The 19473-nt window shown below is 36.8% G+C and overlaps 1 protein-coding gene and 1 long non-coding RNA gene across 5 annotated transcripts in view; one reads left to right on the forward strand and one right to left on the reverse strand.

Annotated features, from left to right (window-relative positions):
* The first annotated feature begins 1927 nt into the window (after positions 1–1927).
* MTMR2 (myotubularin related protein 2) overlaps positions 1928–19473 on the forward strand; it is a 118170-nt gene continuing 100624 nt past the window's right edge. The window contains exon 1 of one of the 4 annotated variants that reach the window (XM_001367423.5): positions 1928–2299. In XM_001367423.5, coding sequence (XP_001367460.2) covers positions 2220–2299 — 80 coding nt within the window. In that variant the 5' untranslated portion in view covers positions 1928–2219. Of the gene's footprint in view, positions 2300–2725; positions 2868–16240; positions 16541–19473 lie in introns of those variants that run through there. The other 3 variants (XM_007494988.3, XM_007494986.3, XM_056825115.1) reach the window with 3 other exon arrangements.
* LOC130458722 (uncharacterized) overlaps positions 5131–19473 on the reverse strand; it is a 43574-nt gene continuing 29231 nt past the window's right edge. The window contains exon 4 of the long non-coding RNA XR_008918109.1: positions 5131–5157. This is a non-coding gene — a long non-coding RNA (uncharacterized LOC130458722). The remainder of the gene's footprint in view (positions 5158–19473) is intronic.

The following is a 19473-nucleotide window of genomic DNA, read 5'->3' on the forward strand; positions in this document are numbered from 1 at the left end:
ATGAGGAAACTCCCACTATCTATGCAGGTCAGTAATTTCTTTGTAATTTATAGTCTTGAAGTTGCCTAGAGAGTATAGAAATTAAGAGCTTTGCCTGGGTCATATAGCCAAGATATGTCATACACAAGAATTCAGTCAGGTTTTACAGTCTCCAGGATCATCATTCTCCTACACTACCCTACTTCTCAATTTAAGACTTTTTCCTGAATAGACAGATAGTAACTCTTAAAAGTTTAGCTATAAATCCAGGGTCTCCTGACTTCAGAACCAGCATTATTTCCATTGTACTATGCTGGAAAGGACTTTGTGGGATTAGATGGAATTAAAGAATATGGCAACAATGAATCAGCAGGAAAAAAAGGTTGGAGGGGGAGATGGTGGAGAGAGAGAGAGAGAGAGAGAGAGAGAGAGAGAGAGAGAGAGAGAGAGAGAGAGAGAGAGAGAGAGAGAGAGAGGAAGAAAAAGAAAAAGAAGAAGAAAAAGGAGGAGGAGGAGGAGGAGGAAACAAGCTATATTCTCAATTCCCAGAGATGTTATTGCAGATGTTTGTCAAATAGGGATCTGACTAACCAGTTCCTCCACCCATCAGAGTACAGTAGAGCTCTCTTTGCCAACTATGGAAACAAAAGTGATGCAACCAGTAAAACTGAATGGCTACCATCCTCTCAACAGCAAACTGCAGGGCAAAATCCTTTTTGTTTAAACAGAAACATATTCAGTAATGAGCTTAAGAATATGGTGAACAGAGCTATCCTTGATCAGGCCAATGGATACGTAGTTGTCAGTTCAGTTAATTTCTTGTCTCTTGTTGATTAATATGTTATGGAATTTTTAAAAAGCTTTTTAATTAAAAAATAAAAAATAATCAATATGAAAAATTTCCCATCACTGAAGTGCTTTTTAAATAGGCTGATTGTATAATTTGCTAATAATTAATAACAGCTCTATACTCTGAAGAGATGAATTTCAATTGCCCTTTATCAATTTTTAAAAGCCTCAATGGTGTTCTTACTCTGTCCTTCCTGTGTCCACTGTTTGAAGAAAATTACTGACAGCAGTATCCTTTCCTTGCCCAGTTCTGCTCTCTTATCATCACAATCAATTTCTGGCCATCTCTTCAACCTCCCCTTCCTGTTCTACAAGGGAAATTGAAAGAAATCAGGAATAGTCTCTATATGCTTACCCTAGGTCTCACCACCATAATGTTTCTATTTTTCCTCTTGCATTATTTTATGCCTACCCTTTCCTATATTGCTTTGTGGGCAGGGCAACTAAGCAGAAAGAAGAGGGTTGGTACTAGCTTTAAAGTATCAAATACTTTCTCCATGAAGTTTCTTTTCCATATTTCTCCCTTTCTTACTCATCCCATACTGTACATTACCAACAACATTCAGTCCACACCAACATTATCATCTCAGTAATTTACTCCAAGTTAATCTGGCATGTTTTCTATTATCTTTTCCATCCAAAGTACTCAATCTCTATCTCTCATGTCTACATCAGTACTAGCATCATCAAGAGCCTATCTGATGATTTAATTTACCTGCCCTTACTCTATTATCTGGTAATCCCCAACTTCCTCCCCTAGCCTAAAGATCTCTAATTCCCAAATCCTCCCCATGGCTCATCTTCACAAGCCTTTTTGTCTGTCATCCCGACATCACCATTTCCCCTTATTTTCACATTCTCTGTGTTACAGAATTATGGATTTAGAGCTAGAAGAGATCTTAGAAGTCACTCCTCCTCACCAAGATAGCGCCCAGCCTCGTCCTCCCTCTTCTTCGCCCCAACTTTGCCCTTTTTCAACATTCTCCCCACTTCATCTCCAATCATAACTGCCTGATCTTTTTCAACCCTACTCAGGCCTTCACTCATTTGCCTTCCACTCAGACCCATGACCCCATCTTCCGTCCCTCGAACCCACACCCCTCATTGACATCTCTCTTCCTGGGTCTTCCAGCCCCTCAGTCCCTTCCTTCGTCCCCTTACTCTTGTCCCTCTTCCGCCGCCGCCGCCAGAGGAGGGAGCCAAGGGGCGGGGGCGAGCCAGGGGAAGGGCGGCCCCCTCCCTCAACACAGCTCACTCGCTCGCGGTGCAGTCTGGGCGAACATGGCCGCTTCCTGTCTGCGGCTGAGTTGGGAGGCTTAGGGCTGATCGCGGCTCCTCCTGTTCGCTGCAGCCATTTCGCCGCCCAGCCTTGCACTCTGACCGGCCGCTCCATGGAGAAGAGCTCCAGCTGCGAGAGCTTGGGCTCTCAGCCCGCGGCAGCGCGGCCGCCCAGCGTGGACTCACTCTCCAGGTAAGCGGGCGAGTCTGGCTTTAGGAGGAGAGAGCTGGGGGCCGCCCATCATTTCTCAGCCCGAACCCTGGCCCTGCCCCGCCCCGCCCCCTCCAGCTCCTGTGCCCCCGGGCCCGGTTCCTGCTCCACCCTAGCGACGACTCCTTTCCCCAGTCTGCTTCTTTCTTTCTTTCTCTTCCCCTTGTAGATCTGGAGGGGGGCCTCCGCCATCCTGGGCATTTTATATATCAAATAAATTATTCCGACCCCCCTTCCTCCTTCCATCATTCTTTTTTTTAATCTTTTCTCCTTCCTTTATTCCTTCTTTCTCACCCCTTTCCGCCTTCATTCCTACTTCCCCATCCTTTTCTTATTCCTTCATCCCTACTTTCCCACCTGGCCCTCTCACTTCCTCTTGCTCTCTTAAGAAACTCTTTCCCCCTGCCTCTGTTAAGGGTTGTCATGGAAACGCCCTTACTCTTCTCTTTTCTAACTCCCAAGACCAAAACTTAGATTCTGAGACTCCTGGGTAGCCCTCACCACTGAGGGAGAGAATGGAGAAAGGAAATCCCCTTAGAGAATGTATCAGGTAGGCCAAATTAGCGGGCATTTTCCTTCCGCCCCCAATCTCTTCAGGCTTTTTGATAACCTTTGTGCTGGATAGATTTTTTTTTTTTAATTTTGGAAGTATGGGAAAAAGCCATACATTAGTAAATACAAATTGCCAGCTGAGCTCTTTGTGAAAAATAACTGAAAGTGTGTGGGTCATCGAAATCTCTTATGTCTTGAGATAGACTTTTTTTAATGGGGGAAAAAAAGTAATTGAAATGGTACAGTTACATAATCATAGGCCTGAGAACTTTACATTTGTAAATGATTATAGGCATCATAAATTAGGATCACAGGTTTTTAGAGCTCATAACTACTACTTTAGAGACCATCTGGTCCAAATCTCTCATTTTATTGATGAGGAACTGAGAACCAGAGAAATTGAGTGACTTGCCTAGAATTAATAAGTAGCTCAGGCAGGGTTTGAACTGTGGTCTTACTGATTCTTAATCCAGAGCTGTATTGTTCTATTTGCCAAAAATATTGGCAATGAATGAAGTAGTTTCAGATAGTAAGCTGTTCTTACATTATGATACTTAATTCCTAATTTAGCAGGAGTTACCTTTCTTTAAATTTGATTTTTTTTTCAACATTAATATTACATATTCTTTTTAATTCTTACCTTCATCTTAACATCAATATTATGTATTGGCTCCCAGGCAGAAGAATGGTAAGGGCTAGGCTACCAGCATTAAATGACTTGCCCAGGTTCATACAGCTAGGAAGTATCTGAGGTCAGATCCTAACCCCTAAAGTCCTGTCTCTAGGCCTGGCTCTCAGTTCACTGAGCCAACACCCCCCCACCCCAACCCCCAAGTGTTACATGTTTTTAAGAAAATAGTTTTTAAAATCATTAATTATTACCACGAAAATGTATTTTTTTTTGTTATTTAGAAATGCAGCCTACCTGGAAACTTGAGATGTAAAACTTCACACAAAAAAAATACTACCAATAGGTACTACCCCAACACTGTTTTTAAATGAGTAGAATCTCATAGAGTCACAAAACCTTTATAGTTAGAAGAGACTTCAGGGGCCTTCAAGTTCAACCCGTGACTGAACAAGTCCCCTTTATAGCATACCCAATAAATGATCATCCAACCTTTGTTTAACAACCTTTAGTGAGGGAGAACTCGCAACCTTCCAAGGCTGTATATTCTACTTTTGGGTTGCTATAGTTAGTAAATTTTCCTTCCATGGAGTCCAAATTTCCCTCTTTGCAAATTTATTCCTTGTTCTACCCTTGTGGGCCAAGCAGAACAAAATTAATTTCTTCACACAAAAATCCTTTAGAAACTTGTAGACACCTATCATGACTCCCTTAAATCTTTTTGTCATGTTAAACATTCTCTGTTCTTCCTTCAATAGTCTTCATATGGCTTTATCTCAGGCCTTTCAATATCCCCCGGACATTTTCCAACCCATCAATATTATTTCTAAAATGTGATGCCCAGAAATTAAAACAACCCTGCAGACATAATCTGATTAGGGTAGAGGGCACTAGAAGGCTTACCTCTCTAGGCCTGATCACTACACCTTTCTTAATGTAGCTTAAGATCAAATTCATTTTTTGACCACTATGTCATTCTGTTGATACATTTTGAACTTGTAGTCCAATAAAACTCAGATTTTTTTTTTTTGGAAGAGCTGCTATGAAGCTATGCCTCCCCAATCCTGTATTTTGGTTTAAAATTTCTTTTTTACTTACCTTATTCTTATTCCATTTTGTCTAATTTGCTTTAAATCAGCTGCTATTGGGTTATTTTTTCCCCCTAAGTCCTTTATGTTCTGTCTTAGAATTGATATTAAGTATCTTCCAAGGCAGAAGAGTGGTAAGAGGTAGGTTAAGTGACTCACCCATGGCCCCACAGCTAGGAAGTGTCTGAGGCCAGGTTTTAACCCAGGACCTCTGATCTCTAGGCCTGGCTCTCAATCCACTGAGACATCTAGCTGACTCCTGTTGAGGTGTTTTTGACCTGATTCTGTTATTTGTGTTATCCATCCTTAATGCTGTGCCATTTGCAGATTTGATCATTTCAATTCAGCAAGCATTCACTGAATACATACTATGTGAAAGGCACTGGTTGGATTCTCATGTTGGGATATAGGGAAAAAAGAAGACAGAAATGAAACTGTGCTGCCCCTCAAGCAGCTTATACTATATGGGAAAGTAAGAATACATGATGAAAAGAAAAACAAGCAGGAGAAAGGCCAGAAGGATTTCATAAGATGTTGCAACTCACCTGAGCTTTTAAAGGAAGGTGAAGATTCTGAAAGACAGATTAATCAATCAATAAACATTTATTAAGTGCTTATTATATGTCAACTCTTCCTTTAAGGAACTCAGAATTTACTGTGAAGGACAGCTCATAGAAAATATGTTCTATATAAGTATATACAAAATAAATACAAGGTAGTTTTTTGGGGGAAAGCACCTGCAGCTGGGGTGATCAGGAAAGTCTTCATATAGAAGGTAGAGCTTGACCAGAATTTTAAAGGACTCTGGGATTTTGAGAGAGGGAAATGAAGAAAGGCATTCCAGGAATGAGTTAACAGCCAAAGGAAAGGCTCAGAGATGGGAATTGGAATAGCCATCAGTGGCAGTAAGAATACTATTTTGATTGGAAGATAGGGAGAGAGCACATTTCATGAACTGAGAATGGCCTGTGTTGATGTCTGGAGGTAGGAGATATAATTTTGAGTTCAAGGCATATCTAGTAATTCGATTTGACTAGAACATAGAATTTGTGTAGGAGAATAGTATGAAAATGAGGCTGGAAAAATAGGTGAGGACCAGACTGGGAGCCCAGCTCATAATCTTATTTATTTATTTAGAATATTTTTCCATGATTACAAGATTCATGTTCTTTTCCTTCCCTCCTCCCTCTCCCCTCCCAGAGTTGACAAGTAAGCAATTCCACTGGGTTGTATGAATGTCATTGTTCAAAACCTATTTCCATGTTATTCATAATTGTAATAGTGTTCTTCTAAAGCCCAAACCCTAGGCATATATCCATCTAACCATATAATCAATCATATGTTTTTCTTCTGCATTTCTACTTCCACAGTTCTTTCTCTGGATGTGGATAGCATTCTTTCCCATAAATCTTTCGGGGTTGTCCTGGGTCTTTGTGTTCTTTGTATTGCTACTAGTAAAGAAGTCCATTACATTTGATTGTGCCACAGTATTTCAATTTCTGCTCATTTCACTATGCATCAGTTCTTGGAGGTCTTTCTAGTTCACCTAGAAATCCTCCAGTTCATCATTCCTTACAGTACAATAGCATTCCATCACCATCATATACCACAATTTGTTCAGCCAATTGAGGGACACCCCCTCATTTTCCAATTTTTTTGCCACTATAAAAAGCCCAGCTCATAATCTCCTAGATGATATAATTTTTGCCCTTCTCATGACTAGAATCTAAAGTTTTTAGTCTTCATTTTAACCCACATTATAATTATCAGTACTTAGTATCTGTTAGAGAATTTGATAGTAAGTTGGATACAACCTAGTACTTGTCTAGATTTAATTTAAAGTACCCGATATTTGAGGGAGAGTAAACCTCCCTGAAACATATTACCTATCCATTCATTAGGTTTTTCCATGTTTTTACCTCCTATTAAGTTAGAGCATCATACAGCAGATTTTGTGGACCATATTTATTACATTCAATTGTAGAAATGCATTTTTTGAATTACATTTTGCTGTCATGCCTTCTGCTTTTATAAAAAGTAGATGTGAGAATTGTCTGTTTGAAAAGCCTTTGTATTTTTTGTAAAGTGATGACTGAAAAAACTGTTTACTTTGTCACTCTGTACCCTTTATACATGAATTCTTGATACAAATTCTTGTTTGAGTTTATTTCCAGGAAAAAAATATCATTGATGCAGGTCAATTTGTGCCAAAAAAAGAAAACAATGTAATTGAATGTTTCTATTTTCATTCCAGAGGTTAGAAAATGTAAAGCCAAATTTATTCCCTACATATTCAACTATTTGATCAAAAACACTTCTCCTGTTCCGTAGATGGCTATGTTTTACTTATGCTAAAATGGCTTCTTATATATATATATACATATATATATATATATATACACATATATATATATTTATATGTATGTTACCTCAGGTTCTTTTGGAAATTGCCTTTGTTTAAGTGATAACACAATACTTGCCTGTACTGCTGCCTATCATTGTGTTGATGAATTCTTTGTGCATGCAAACCATATTCACAGGGAACATTTGTGAAGTCTCTCCTTTGTGAAATGACTACTATCTAAGATGCCCCTCACTACTTTCAATCCAGCTTCCTAGAATCTTAGTAGACTTAAAGCTTTTGTTTAGAAAATAACTATTTTTGGGTCATATAGCCATACAGTTGAGTTGGTGATAGTTATTTCCTAGCTATCCACAGTTAAGTCATATTGCTTAAAGACTATGCTTCCATGATGTATTAGGGAATTATTCTGAGAGGGAGATGATGAATTAAAGATCAGATCTGCCAACTTCCTCCCTTCCTTCTCTCCTCCCTCTTCTACCTCCCTCCTCCCTTCCTCTGTCAAATTAGTTCTACAGTTGGTATCTGTAACAAGGGAATCACTTTAAAAGACTGATATATATTAATTTAAGGTCGCCAAGGAATCAGCTATGTAATTCCTAAATGAAAAACTCAAGTCAGCTGTCAGCTTTTTTTGGAGTTTAATTACAATAGGAGTAAGAAAGGAATTAGAGATATATATAGAGAGAGAAAGGGGAGAGAAGGGAATAGGGCTTAAATACCCCTTCTGTTTAGGCTGGGCCAAAAGGCCCAAGCCCTTAGATAGCTGGGGCAAAGAAAAGAGATCAGTCCCTATTACTCACGTGTCCAAAATGGAGAAACAGTCTCAGAGGCCCCCACCTTCAGCTTCCTTCAGAGCAAGCTTCCTCAGAGCCCAGGAACCACACCGACCCAAAAACTCAATCCCCTCCAGTCTCCAGACCCTCCTATCTTTAAGGACACCATCCAAGTTGCCTCCCCTCAGTCCTCACATCTACCAATCACTCTTCATCAATTTCCCTGTCAATGGAGGCTCTCGCTTAACCCAGGACCGCCCAGAGGTTTCTGGCTTTTTGCACATGTCTGTTGAAGGTCATATTTTCCAATGATTAAATCTATACTCCTTTGCTACAGCCCTTTCTAAATCCTGTTAACTTGAGTATGGTAGAGATTGGAATAATTAAATTTTGATCTAGGCTGCAGCCCTTACTCAATCCTATTAGGACTGAATAGGGTGGAGATTTATTCCAAGTATCTCCATTGTATCAATTCTAAATCAATCAAGACTCAAAGAAATTCCTGTTCTATGCTTAAGCATAGGTCAAAGTCCTTTCCATTGTTCAGCAAAGGGTTTCTGTCCTAAAGTAATCTTAAGAAGGGAAGAGAAGGAACCTCCCATGCCAATGGAGTTCCCATTCCAATAGACTATCAGTAAGAAATTTTCCAAGTATGAAATATCCCAATGGTGAAATTTTCAACAATTATAAGTCTAAGGAAATTTGAGGTTTACATATCACTGGAAATCTGCTTGAGTGAGTATCTTAATATAACAGATAGATAACTCTCTCTTTAATAACTTTAAACAAAAGGGGTTTATTAAAGAGAAGGGGAAAAGTAGGGGAGTTGAGTGAGAGAGGGTTTGAGGTTTCCCTAATCCTAAAATAATTCCTAAATTGGAGGATGGTGGAATAGAGTCTAGGTTTTGGGAAATTGACCAACAGGTTTGAAAATTCAGTCGCTTGTATATTGTAGGGAGAAACCAGAGAGCAGGACTTTTCTGTCCTTCCTCCTTTCTGTTGTTACAAGGGAATCACTTTAAAAGACTGATATATATTAATTTAAGGTCGCCAAGGAATCAGCTATGTAATTCCTAAATGAAAAACTCAAGTCAGCCGTCAGCCTTTTTTGGAGTTTAATTACAATAGGAGTAAGAAAGGAATTAGAGATAGAGAGAGAGAGAGAAAGGGGAGAGAAGGGAATAGGGCTTAAATACCCCTTCTGTTTAGGCTGGGCCAAAAGGCCCAAGCCCTTAGATAGCTGGGGCAAAGAAAAAAGATCAGTCCCTTTTACTCACGTGTCCAAAATGGAGAAACAGACTCAGAGGCCCCCACCTTCAGCTTCCTTCAGAGCAAGCTTCCTCCGAGCCCAGGAACCACACCGACCCAAAAACTCCACCACCTCCCTCAGTCTCCAGACCCTCCTATCTTTAAGGACACCATCCAAGTTGCCTCCCCTCAGTCCTCACATCTACCAATCACTCTTCATCAATTTCCCTGTCAATGGAGGCTCTCGCTTAACCCAGGACCGCCCAGAGGTTTCTGGCTTTTGCACATGTCTGTTGAAGGTCATATTTTTCAAATGATTAAATCTTTACTCCTTTGTTACAGCCCTTTCTAAATCCTGTTAACTTGAGTATGGTAGAGATTGGAATAATTAAATTTTGATCTAGGCTGCAGCCCTTACTCAATCCTATTAGGACTGAATAGGGTGGAGATTTATTCCAAGTATCTCCATTGTATCAATTCTAAAATCAATCAAGACTCAAAGAAATTCCTGTTCTATGCTTAAGCATAGGTCAAAGTCCTTTCCATTGTTCAGCAAAGGGTCTCTGTCCTAAAGTAATCTTAAGAAGGGAAGAGAAAGAACCTCCCATGCCAATGGGGTTCCCATTCCAATAGACTTATCAGTAAGAAATTTTCCAAGTATGAAATATCCCAATGGTGAAATTTTCAACAATTATAAGTCTAAGGAAATTTGAGGTTTACACTGTCCCAAAGGCAAGAGACCAAGTTCCTCACCTTGTCTGTTCCTTTTTAATGGTCTTTCCTGGTCACCATTCCAATTAGAATGTTTTCTTTGATTGACAGTTCTTCAGTTCTAGCTTCTCCAGCTCTGCTGCAGAAGTTTCCCATTTTCTCTCCGCTACAACATTACGTTCCCCTATTTTGTCTTTGGACAGGATGCAGCATGCATCCTGTATTGACATTACTTACCTCTTAAGTTTGTCTTAACAAATTCCTAGCTATATAATTCTTAATGCTATACTAAATTAAATATTTCTTTACCCTCCCAAAACAATAAATCCTAAGCTGTCTTGACTGTTCTGTCTACCTAACTCTATGCTAAGTTTGGGTATAGGAAAATGGTTTAGGTAACAGAGAATTTACATGAATAGTTTTGAACATAACAAACCATGTAACAATTTCAGCAATTTCAACAGTATTTTGAACATGTAACTGTCTTATCTCCTTATGTCTATAAGTTATACTAAGTAAAAGTTCCTATGACTAATAATTGTTAACATTATTATGTAATCTAACTTCTATACTTAATTCTATGTCTGCCCTTACATTCCCTAAGAATTTGGACAATTTTCTCTAACCTGTCCCTATTGTTAGTCATTAGAATGTTAATAAATTATTCTAATATAGTTAGTCTGTTAGTACATTAGTATTTAAATTTGTACATAGGTTTGTATCTGTACAGATTTACATATTTACAAATATTTAACACAATGTAATGTGCTTTCTGTGCAAACTCATGCAGATAAGAAATTTTTGTTTGAATGTTCACAGAAATTTATACATATATCAGTATGAATTGTGTTGCAATTATTGTATGTGTTATATACTTACTCAGTCCATGAGATTTCCTCCCACATTGTGTTTATATGTAGCATATGTCTGTATATGTGAAATTAACATGTATGTCGCATTCTTACATGACCTCATGACCACAAGTCCAAAATTTCAAAGTCCTTCCATATCTTTTGTTGTTGATTGTAGAAACATATGTGTCTTGGTTTTTTCATCTGTGTTGGATGTGCACATCCAGGACACATGTGCACATTCAGGAACATGCATGCATGTAAGATTTTACATGTGCATGTGCATGTATGTAAGGTTGAATTTTTTTCATTGTGCATGGAAGTAAGGTATAAATTCATCGTGTGTGCTTGTCAATATTCATGAGTTGTTCTTTATGCGTGGAAGTAAGCTTTTCATATGATTATCTTTATGAGTGAGTGTATGTAGTATGTTGTAGTGTATAAGTTATTAAATGCATGTTATGATTATGGATTTGATATTCTCTTATTGCATGATATTTGAGTTTTTCACAAGGGGTTTTATTGTTTGCTCTCTTTGATGTTCATGTTAAGATATGTTGACTTTTTGAGGTTTCTTGGAGATAGAATGATGATATATTTAATTTAATTCACAGTTATGTTTTCTTAGTGAAATAACTTTGTTACTTTTACTTTGTTGTTACAATGGATTCCTAAAATAAAATTTCTTTTGCCTTCCCTGTTTGCTATTTTCCTATTTCAGGTTACTATGCACCAGCTGTTTACACTTATTGTTATTTATTTTTATTTTTTACACACCTCTAGTCCAACATGTGTTGCAAAAAATTGGCAGTTTAATGCTGATAAACTGGCTGGTTTCAGGAGTGTCTTATTATTAATATTCTTTCATTTGCTGTCAATATTGTTAATAGAAAAAGTTGATATCAGATTGCTCAATATGTTGGGTGTAACATTATGGGTACATATATCTGTTAAAAGGTGTTTTGGACAAGTGGGTGGGAACTTAATGCTACATTATTTGCCATATTACCTATTAGCTTAGAGTATTTTATTTATTATGATTTGGTCACTGTATAATGTACTACTTCAATGGCAAAATTCAGCAATAAAAATAACTTTTCATCTCTTTGTAACAAAATGTTAGGACCCCAAACAGAAGGCGTTGTGTTTATAATTTGTTTTATCTTCTGTCCACTCAAATGACTAAAAGGGGTTTTCCCATTTAGATTTTGATACTGAGAAAACAGGTCTAATCCTCAATTCTCATTAATATCCTCTCTATTCCCTCTTTCCCTTTATAGCCCTTCTATAGTGAGTCTTCTGAAATGTCACACACTCAGACCAGCTATTTTAGTGTCCAAATAACAACTTTACTACAGTCTGACTAATTTCCGAGTAAGAAATATAAGGACATAGATTAAATGTATGCAACATAGTTACTAAGAACAGTAGAATATAAGTTCTTTGAATGTGTGGTCTATATCAGTTTTATATTTTTATATCTAGCTCCTAGCATGATCCTTTACTTACAGTAAGTAGGTGCTTAATAAATATCTTTTGAAATTAATTTAGTCTTATCTAAATTGGTTTGTCTTTAATTCCGCCGTGATTCAGCAATAGCTTTTGGTCCTTGAGGAAATAGAACCCTTTTTGAATGGTAATACATACAACTTCTAGATTCTGGCAAAAACTAAAAACAAAAACAAAAAAACAAAAACAAAAACAAAAGAACAACAAAAAAATAATCAGCCAACCAATCAAACAAACAAAAAACCCAAGCCCTCTTTTCTGGAAGCCTTCTGATTCCCTGAAATGATGGTTATGTGCTTTCTAGTTCCCTCTCTCAGAAATGTCTTGAACTAGCCCTCTTGCTGAATCTTTTGCTTTTGATAATAGACCTTATTTAATCTGTCACATCTTGTCATTTTATTTTTTTTACACGTGACTTCTCTCCCTGTACTTCTATCTTTCAAACCCCTGTGCCCTTGTTTTTCTGGGTGGAGCCTGTCTCTCTACAGCATCCTATTTAATTTCAATCAGTTTTGTCATTTACATTTCATCTTTGTCCTTCTTGAGTGTTAGAGATAATAAATATTATAGCCAAGCTGTTATGGGTGATAAATATTATTGGTGGAGGTTCATGAAGTTGCAGAGAACTGTTTGGTAAACCTGCGTCCTTATTTATTTTGGAGGAGAGGTGGGGATAGGAAATAGGAGGTAAGAAATAGGAAATTATATCTAATAATCCGTATATTAAATCTTAAAACCCAAATCCTATACTGAAATCTCTAAAACTCTATATCTAAGAATCTTTTTGCCTGAAAAAAATCAGGCCTAAACTAAAACTACTCTCTCCAACTAATACTAATTTCACTATCTAAACTATCTATTCATAAACATTAAATTGATAATGAACTCCTTAAAGTAATATATGAAATCAAACTGTCAGATATAACTGTCATATCCTCTTGACAGAGAGAAGCTGATGCAGCTCTCCTCTCTCCGAAGTCAGAGGAGACAAGCCCCTCTGATAGCTTCTTCTCCCTCAAGAAATTGAGGAGAAAAGCCCTCAGCAAATCAGACTTCCTCAAATTCTTATGTGTATCTCAAACTCTCAAAAGCAACTGTGTCAAAGTAACTATCAGATCTTCTTTGTTTGAGAGAATGACCCAGTAACCCTGCTCCCAAGGAAGTCAGAGAAATTGGAGTGTTTTCTTAACTGCTTTTTCTTATTTTATAGTGGGTGTCTTAAAGAGACAGAGGGCAAATCTCTCTGCTCTGACTCTTTTAAAGAGATTTTACAAAACTCCCAACCTATCAGGTAACCGTCTCCTAAATAAAAAGAGAGAGATTAAGAAATTCCCATTAACATGAGGGAAGAACCAGGAATAGTAGATGAAAGTCATAGGAAAGCAGATCTTAGCTCAGTATTAAGAAGAGCTTCCCAATGATCAATCAGCGTTGCCCCAAAATAGAATAGGCTACCCTGATGTAGTAGAAAGAGCACTGAATTTGGAATCGGTCTCTTCATCTATAAAATAGAGGTAAAAATACTTGCATTGATTTTTTTATAAGGTAGTATTAAGAAAGTACTTTGTAAATTTTTAAAGAGTTTTCTAATTGTGAACCAAATTAAGCTTTTATGAGATGCATACTATATTCTTTGTCACTGGAAGCAATCAAAACTGAATCACCAAAATTATGTTGTAAGAGGGGATTCCTACATGGAATAGGAAAATAGAACTTGTTAGACTCCTTATATATCTAGGTCCTGAATTCTGTGGACCAGCACAAAATTACATTTACAAGTCACACTTGCACTTAGCTCTGTCTGCTGCAAAATGTGTATGTGTGAGTATGTGTGGGCTGCACACCTATAATAAACAGTTGGACTAGGGAAGTGACTAATGATATTTTCTAGTAGAACGTTTTAGGTTGCTTGAGATGTTTCTTATCAGTTGGCAAATATGTTTATTTTTCTTTGAACTTACTTTTAATTTAATAAAGCATATTTAAGTGGTTTCTAGTCAGTTGCATTTTTTTCTTACGTATATGCTTGGAGAGCACTTTTTTTTTTTAACAGAACAAATATTAGCTGATTGTTTTTTACTAATAATGAAACTTAGTCTATTGAAGGTAGAAGTTACCCAATGATCTGAAAACTTCTTTTATCAACATCTCCCAAGTTGCATTCTTAAGATGACTCCTCACCAAAAGGATCTTTGTTTTGAGTTGTTTTTCTGGTAGTGGTAATGGATTTGTGATGTGCTATGTGCATATTATTGTCTGTTTCCCTTGTACTATTGGCAACCAGTCAGAATTAGTAGTGGAATCAGTGATGACTGGGGAAAAAGTGAACCTGACATGTATAGGAATTCAACTACTGACCTTGGCATTTATTAGCACCATGTTCTACTATTGAAGTTATTTGTGAACTGAGGATTAATTTCTGTTATTCCAGGACTGTTAAAAAAACACCTTTAAACTTTTCATTGAGTAAATCTTTAATAGTATCTACTATTGTGAATTACCAGAATTTACTCTGGAAACAGGAACAGAGTTATAATTGTTAAAATGGCCTACCAAAGTAAATAAGTCAATATGAAACTGAGATTGTGTTTCTTTAACTTTACCTTTGTGTAGTATGTTTTACATACACAGACTATTAGCACTAAAATATATCTTAGAAATCTACTTGCTCAATTTCCTTATTTTACAGATAAAAAAATGAGGCTTAGAGAAGGGAGATTATTTACCTAAGATTATGTATCTATCTTGGCAGAGACATTACTTGAACTCAGCACTTACCTTGTTCACAATGCGTAAGTTATTAGATATTTTGTTAATTAATATGTAATATTTACAACAAAAGCAATTGAAGTTTGCTAAATGAAGTTTAATGGTAAACAACTAGCATTTACGTAACATGTTATGGTTAGTGCTTTCTATATGTTATCTCATTTGATTCCTCAACAACCCCATGAGATATAGGTGCCATTTTAAACAGGCTGGGAGAAGTTAAGTGACTTGTCCAGATATGCCTGATTTGAACACAAGTCTTTCTTCTAACTCCAACTCCAGCATTCTATCCACTGTTAGTAAAAGTGTTACCAATTGTTGTTGGCTGCAGCAGTAATAGTAGGTAGTATAAAGCATTTAATAATAAAGAATAAAGCCCTTTACAACCTGGCTCCTTTTCTGTTTTCAGTTTTCTTACATATTATTCTCCTCTATGAACTCTAGACAACCCAGCTACATTTCTCTACTTGCTCTTCCTCACCCATGACATTACATTTCCCAGCTCTGTAGATTTCCAAGAGCTTTTCTCACACCAGCTGGAATGTTGTTCCTCCTCGTTTCTACTCCTGGTTTCCTTGGCATCCTAAAAGACTCAGCTTGAATCATACCCTCTGAAGGAAGCCTTTCCTATTATCCTATTGTCCTCTCTCTCCAAGTACCATCTCTTTGAGATTACCTTCCTTTTACACTGCATATATTTTATAAGTACATAATTTGCATTTTGTCTCCTTTATTAGAATGTGAACTTCTTGAGAATAGGGGTCATGTTTTTGCTTTTCTTTGTATCCCTAGCACTTAGCACAGTTTGTAGTACATAGCAAGCATTTTATGAATGCTGGTTGACTGATTGACCATCATAATCTGTTTTTTTAAAAGAATTATTAAGGTAGCATTCAGGTTTAAGTAATGCATCAAGAGCTGATGTTTTACAGATATTTGCTCTGGTAGCTGGTGGTACAGTGGATGGAATCCTGGTTCTGGAGTTAGGAATAACTGAATTAACATTAGGTTCCAGACATTTAGTAATTGTGTGACCCTGGACAAGTCACTTAAATCACTTTGTATCACTTTCCTTGACTGGAAAATGGAGATACAGTGATCCCCCACCTATTGCAGGAATTATGTTCCGGAGATCCCTGCGATAGGTGAAAATCCAGAAGTAGCAGCGTTATATTTATTTTATTATTTATACATATTTTAAGACTTTATATAAACCCTTTCCACTCTCCTATAAACCTTTCCACACTCTTATTAACTTACAGTCACTGAGCCAATCAGCACTCAGGATACAGAACACAGCACTGTGTTTGGTCGCCTTTTATTCCATCAGCCAATAGTGTGCTGTGATACAGAATTAGATATGTATTTTTAAAAAACATGATCCAGTGAAGCCTCAATAAGTGAACTATGATATAGTGAGGGATGACTGTACATACTAGGTGTTGGATAACTGCTTATTCTTTCCTCTTCCCTCCGCTTCTCTCTTAAAAATCAGGCCTTGGTGATTTGAGTGTTCAAGTTTGTTTGTTTGTTTTAAATATTATAAAAAATTGTTCTATGAGACCAACACCTAATCCAACATAATTTGGATTATACTCAAGGGAAGGAAATAACCTGGATACAGATGTCCAGAAAACATCAAGTTTATCTTGAAAGGCTGCCAAAGCAGTATTGTAGCTTTTGAAATCGTTGGGGCCAAAGTATGTCCAGTGGAAACCTCCAGTTTTTAGTGAGTATTGTTTTCCTTTTTTTAAGAAAAATAGACTTAAAATTTTTGAAGGACTGTATTATCTCTTTAGGAAGATAATGCCAGATTTTGTTTAGTTAATTGTGGGGAATCAAAAACTGTTATGAAGGGAATGGTTGGAGACATTGAGTTATTTTCAAAATAATATACCTGATTTCCATAGGAAGTCAGATTGAAAATGGAACTATGAAAGATGACCTTTTAATGAGAATAACTTCCATTTCAAATCCTGTGACCTTATTATTCAAAAGTAATTGATATTTATCCATCTTAATGTGTTTCTATGTAAGTACCATTTTTTTCATCACCAGAGATCACTAATGGACAAGCATAATTTTTCCACAGCTGAAAAACATGGAACATGTCAGTAGTTTAATTTATAGTTTTCCTTTCAAGTATCTTAGTATGTGATATGATATTTTTGGATACTTTTTTTAATATATATTTTATTTGATCATTTCCAAGCATTATTCATTAAAGACATAGATCATTTTCTTTTCCTCCCCCCCACCCCCCAGAGCCGACGCGTAAATCCACTGGGCATTACATGTTTTCTTGATTTGAACCCATTGCTATGTTGATAATATTTGCATTAGAGTGTTCATTTAGAGTCTCTCCTCTGTCATGTTCCCTCAAACGCTGTATTCAGGCAGTTGCTTTTCCTCGGTGTTTCCACTCCCATAGTTTATCCTTTGCTTATGAATAGTGTTTTTTTCTCCTAGATCCCTACAAATTGTTCAGGGACATTACACCGCCACTAATGGAGAAGTCCATTACGTTTGATTATACCAGTGTATTAGTCTCTGTGTACAATGTTCTCCTGGCTCTGCATCTCTTCCTGGAGGTTGTTCCAGTCTCCATGGAACTCCTCCACTTTATTATTCCTTTTAGCACAATAGTATTCCATCACCAGCATATACCACAATTTGCTCAGCCATTCCCCAATTGATGGGCATCCCCTCGTTTTCCAGTTTTTGGCCACCACAAAGAGCGCAGCTATGAATATTTTTGTACAAGTCTTTTTTCAAGTCAGTGAAGAAGTATTTTGGTAGTTCAATGGGTATGGCACTAAATAGATAAATAAGTATGGGTAGGATGGTCATTTTTATTATATTGGCTCGTCCTATCCATGAGCAGTTAGTGTTTTTCCAATTGCTCAAGTCTAGTTTTAGTTGTGTGGAGAGTGTTTTGTAGTTGTGTTCATATAGTTCCTGTGTTTGTCTCGGGAGGTAGATTCCTAGGTATTTTATTTTGTCTAAGGTGATTTTGAATGGGATTTCTATTTCTAGTTCTTGCTGCTGAGCTGTGTTGGAGATATATAGAAAAGCTGATGATTTATGTGGGTTTATTTTGTATCCTACAACTTTGCTAAAGTTTTTGATTATTTCAATTAGCTTTTTGGTTGAATCTCTAGGGTTCTTTAAGTAGACCATCATGTCATCTATAACTTGGTCTCCTCCTTGCCTATTTTGATGCCTTCAATTTCTTTTTCTTCTCTAATTGCTACTGCTAGTGTTTCTAGTACAATGTCAAATAGTAGAGGTGATAATGGGCATCCTTGTTTCACTCCTGGTCTTATTGGGAATGCATTTAGTTTATCCCCATTGCAGATGATATTAGCTGATGGTTTTAGATATATACTATTTATTATTTTTAGGAAGGACCCTTCTTTTACTATGCTTTCTAGTGTTTTTAATAGGAATGGGTGTTGTATTTTATCAAATGCTTTTTCTGCGTCTATTGAGATAATCATGTGGTTCTTGCTGGTTTGCTTGTTGATGTGGTCAATTAGGTGGATGGTTTTCCTAATGTTGAACCAGCCCTGCATCCCTGGTATAAATCCTACTTGATCATGGTGAATGATCCTTCTGATCACTTGCTGGAGTCTTTTTGCTAGTATCCTATTTAAGATTTTTGCATCTATATTCATTAGGGAGATTGGTCTATAGTTTTCTTTCTCTGTTTTTGACCTGCCTGGTTTTGGAATCAGTACCATGTTTGTGTCGTAAAAGGAGTTTGGTAGAACTCCCTCTTTGCTTATTATGTCAAATAGTTTGTATAGTATTGGGATTAACTGTTCTCTGAATGTTTGATAGAATTCACTGGTGAATCCATCAGGCCCTGTGGATTTTTTCTTAGGAAGTTCTTTGATGGCTTGTTGGATTTCATTTTCTGATATGGGATTATTTAAGAATTCTATTTCCTCTTCTGTTAGTCTAGGCAGTTTGTATTTTTGTATATATTCATCCATATCTCCTAAATTGGTGTATTTATTGCCATATAATTGGGCAAAGTAATTTCTAATGATTGCCTTAATTTCCTCTTCATTAGAGGTGCTGTCCCCCTTTTCATCTTTAATGCTGTGAATTTGCTTTTCTTCCTTCCTTTTTTTAATTAGATTGACCAGTACTTTGTCTATTTTGTTTATTTTTTCAAAGTACCAGCTTCTTGTCTTATTTATTAAATCAATAGTTCTATCACTTTCGATTTTATTAATTTCTCCCTTAATTTTTAGGATTTCTAGTTTGGTTTTCTGCTGGGGGGTTTTAATTTGATTGCTTTCGAGTTTTTTCATTTGCATTTCCAATTGATTGATCTCTGCTCTCCCTTGTTTGTTAATATAAGCATTCAGGGATATGAATTTACCTCTGATTACCGCTTTGGCTGCATCCCAAACGGTTTGAAAGGATGTCTCGCCATTGTCATTTTCCTTGATGAAATTATTAATTGTTTCTATGATTTCTTCTTTAACTAAACGGTTTTGGAGTATCATATTGTTTAATTTCCAATTGGTTTTAGATTTGGTTTTCCATGTACCATTACTAATCATTATTTTTATTGCCTTGTGATCTGAGAAGGCTGCATTCATTATTTCTGCTTTTCTGCATTTGTGTGCTATGTTTCTGTGACCTAAT

Source organism: Monodelphis domestica, chromosome 4 (genome assembly GCF_027887165.1).
Source record: "Monodelphis domestica isolate mMonDom1 chromosome 4, mMonDom1.pri, whole genome shotgun sequence".
NCBI lineage: Eukaryota > Metazoa > Chordata > Mammalia > Didelphimorphia > Didelphidae > Monodelphis > Monodelphis domestica.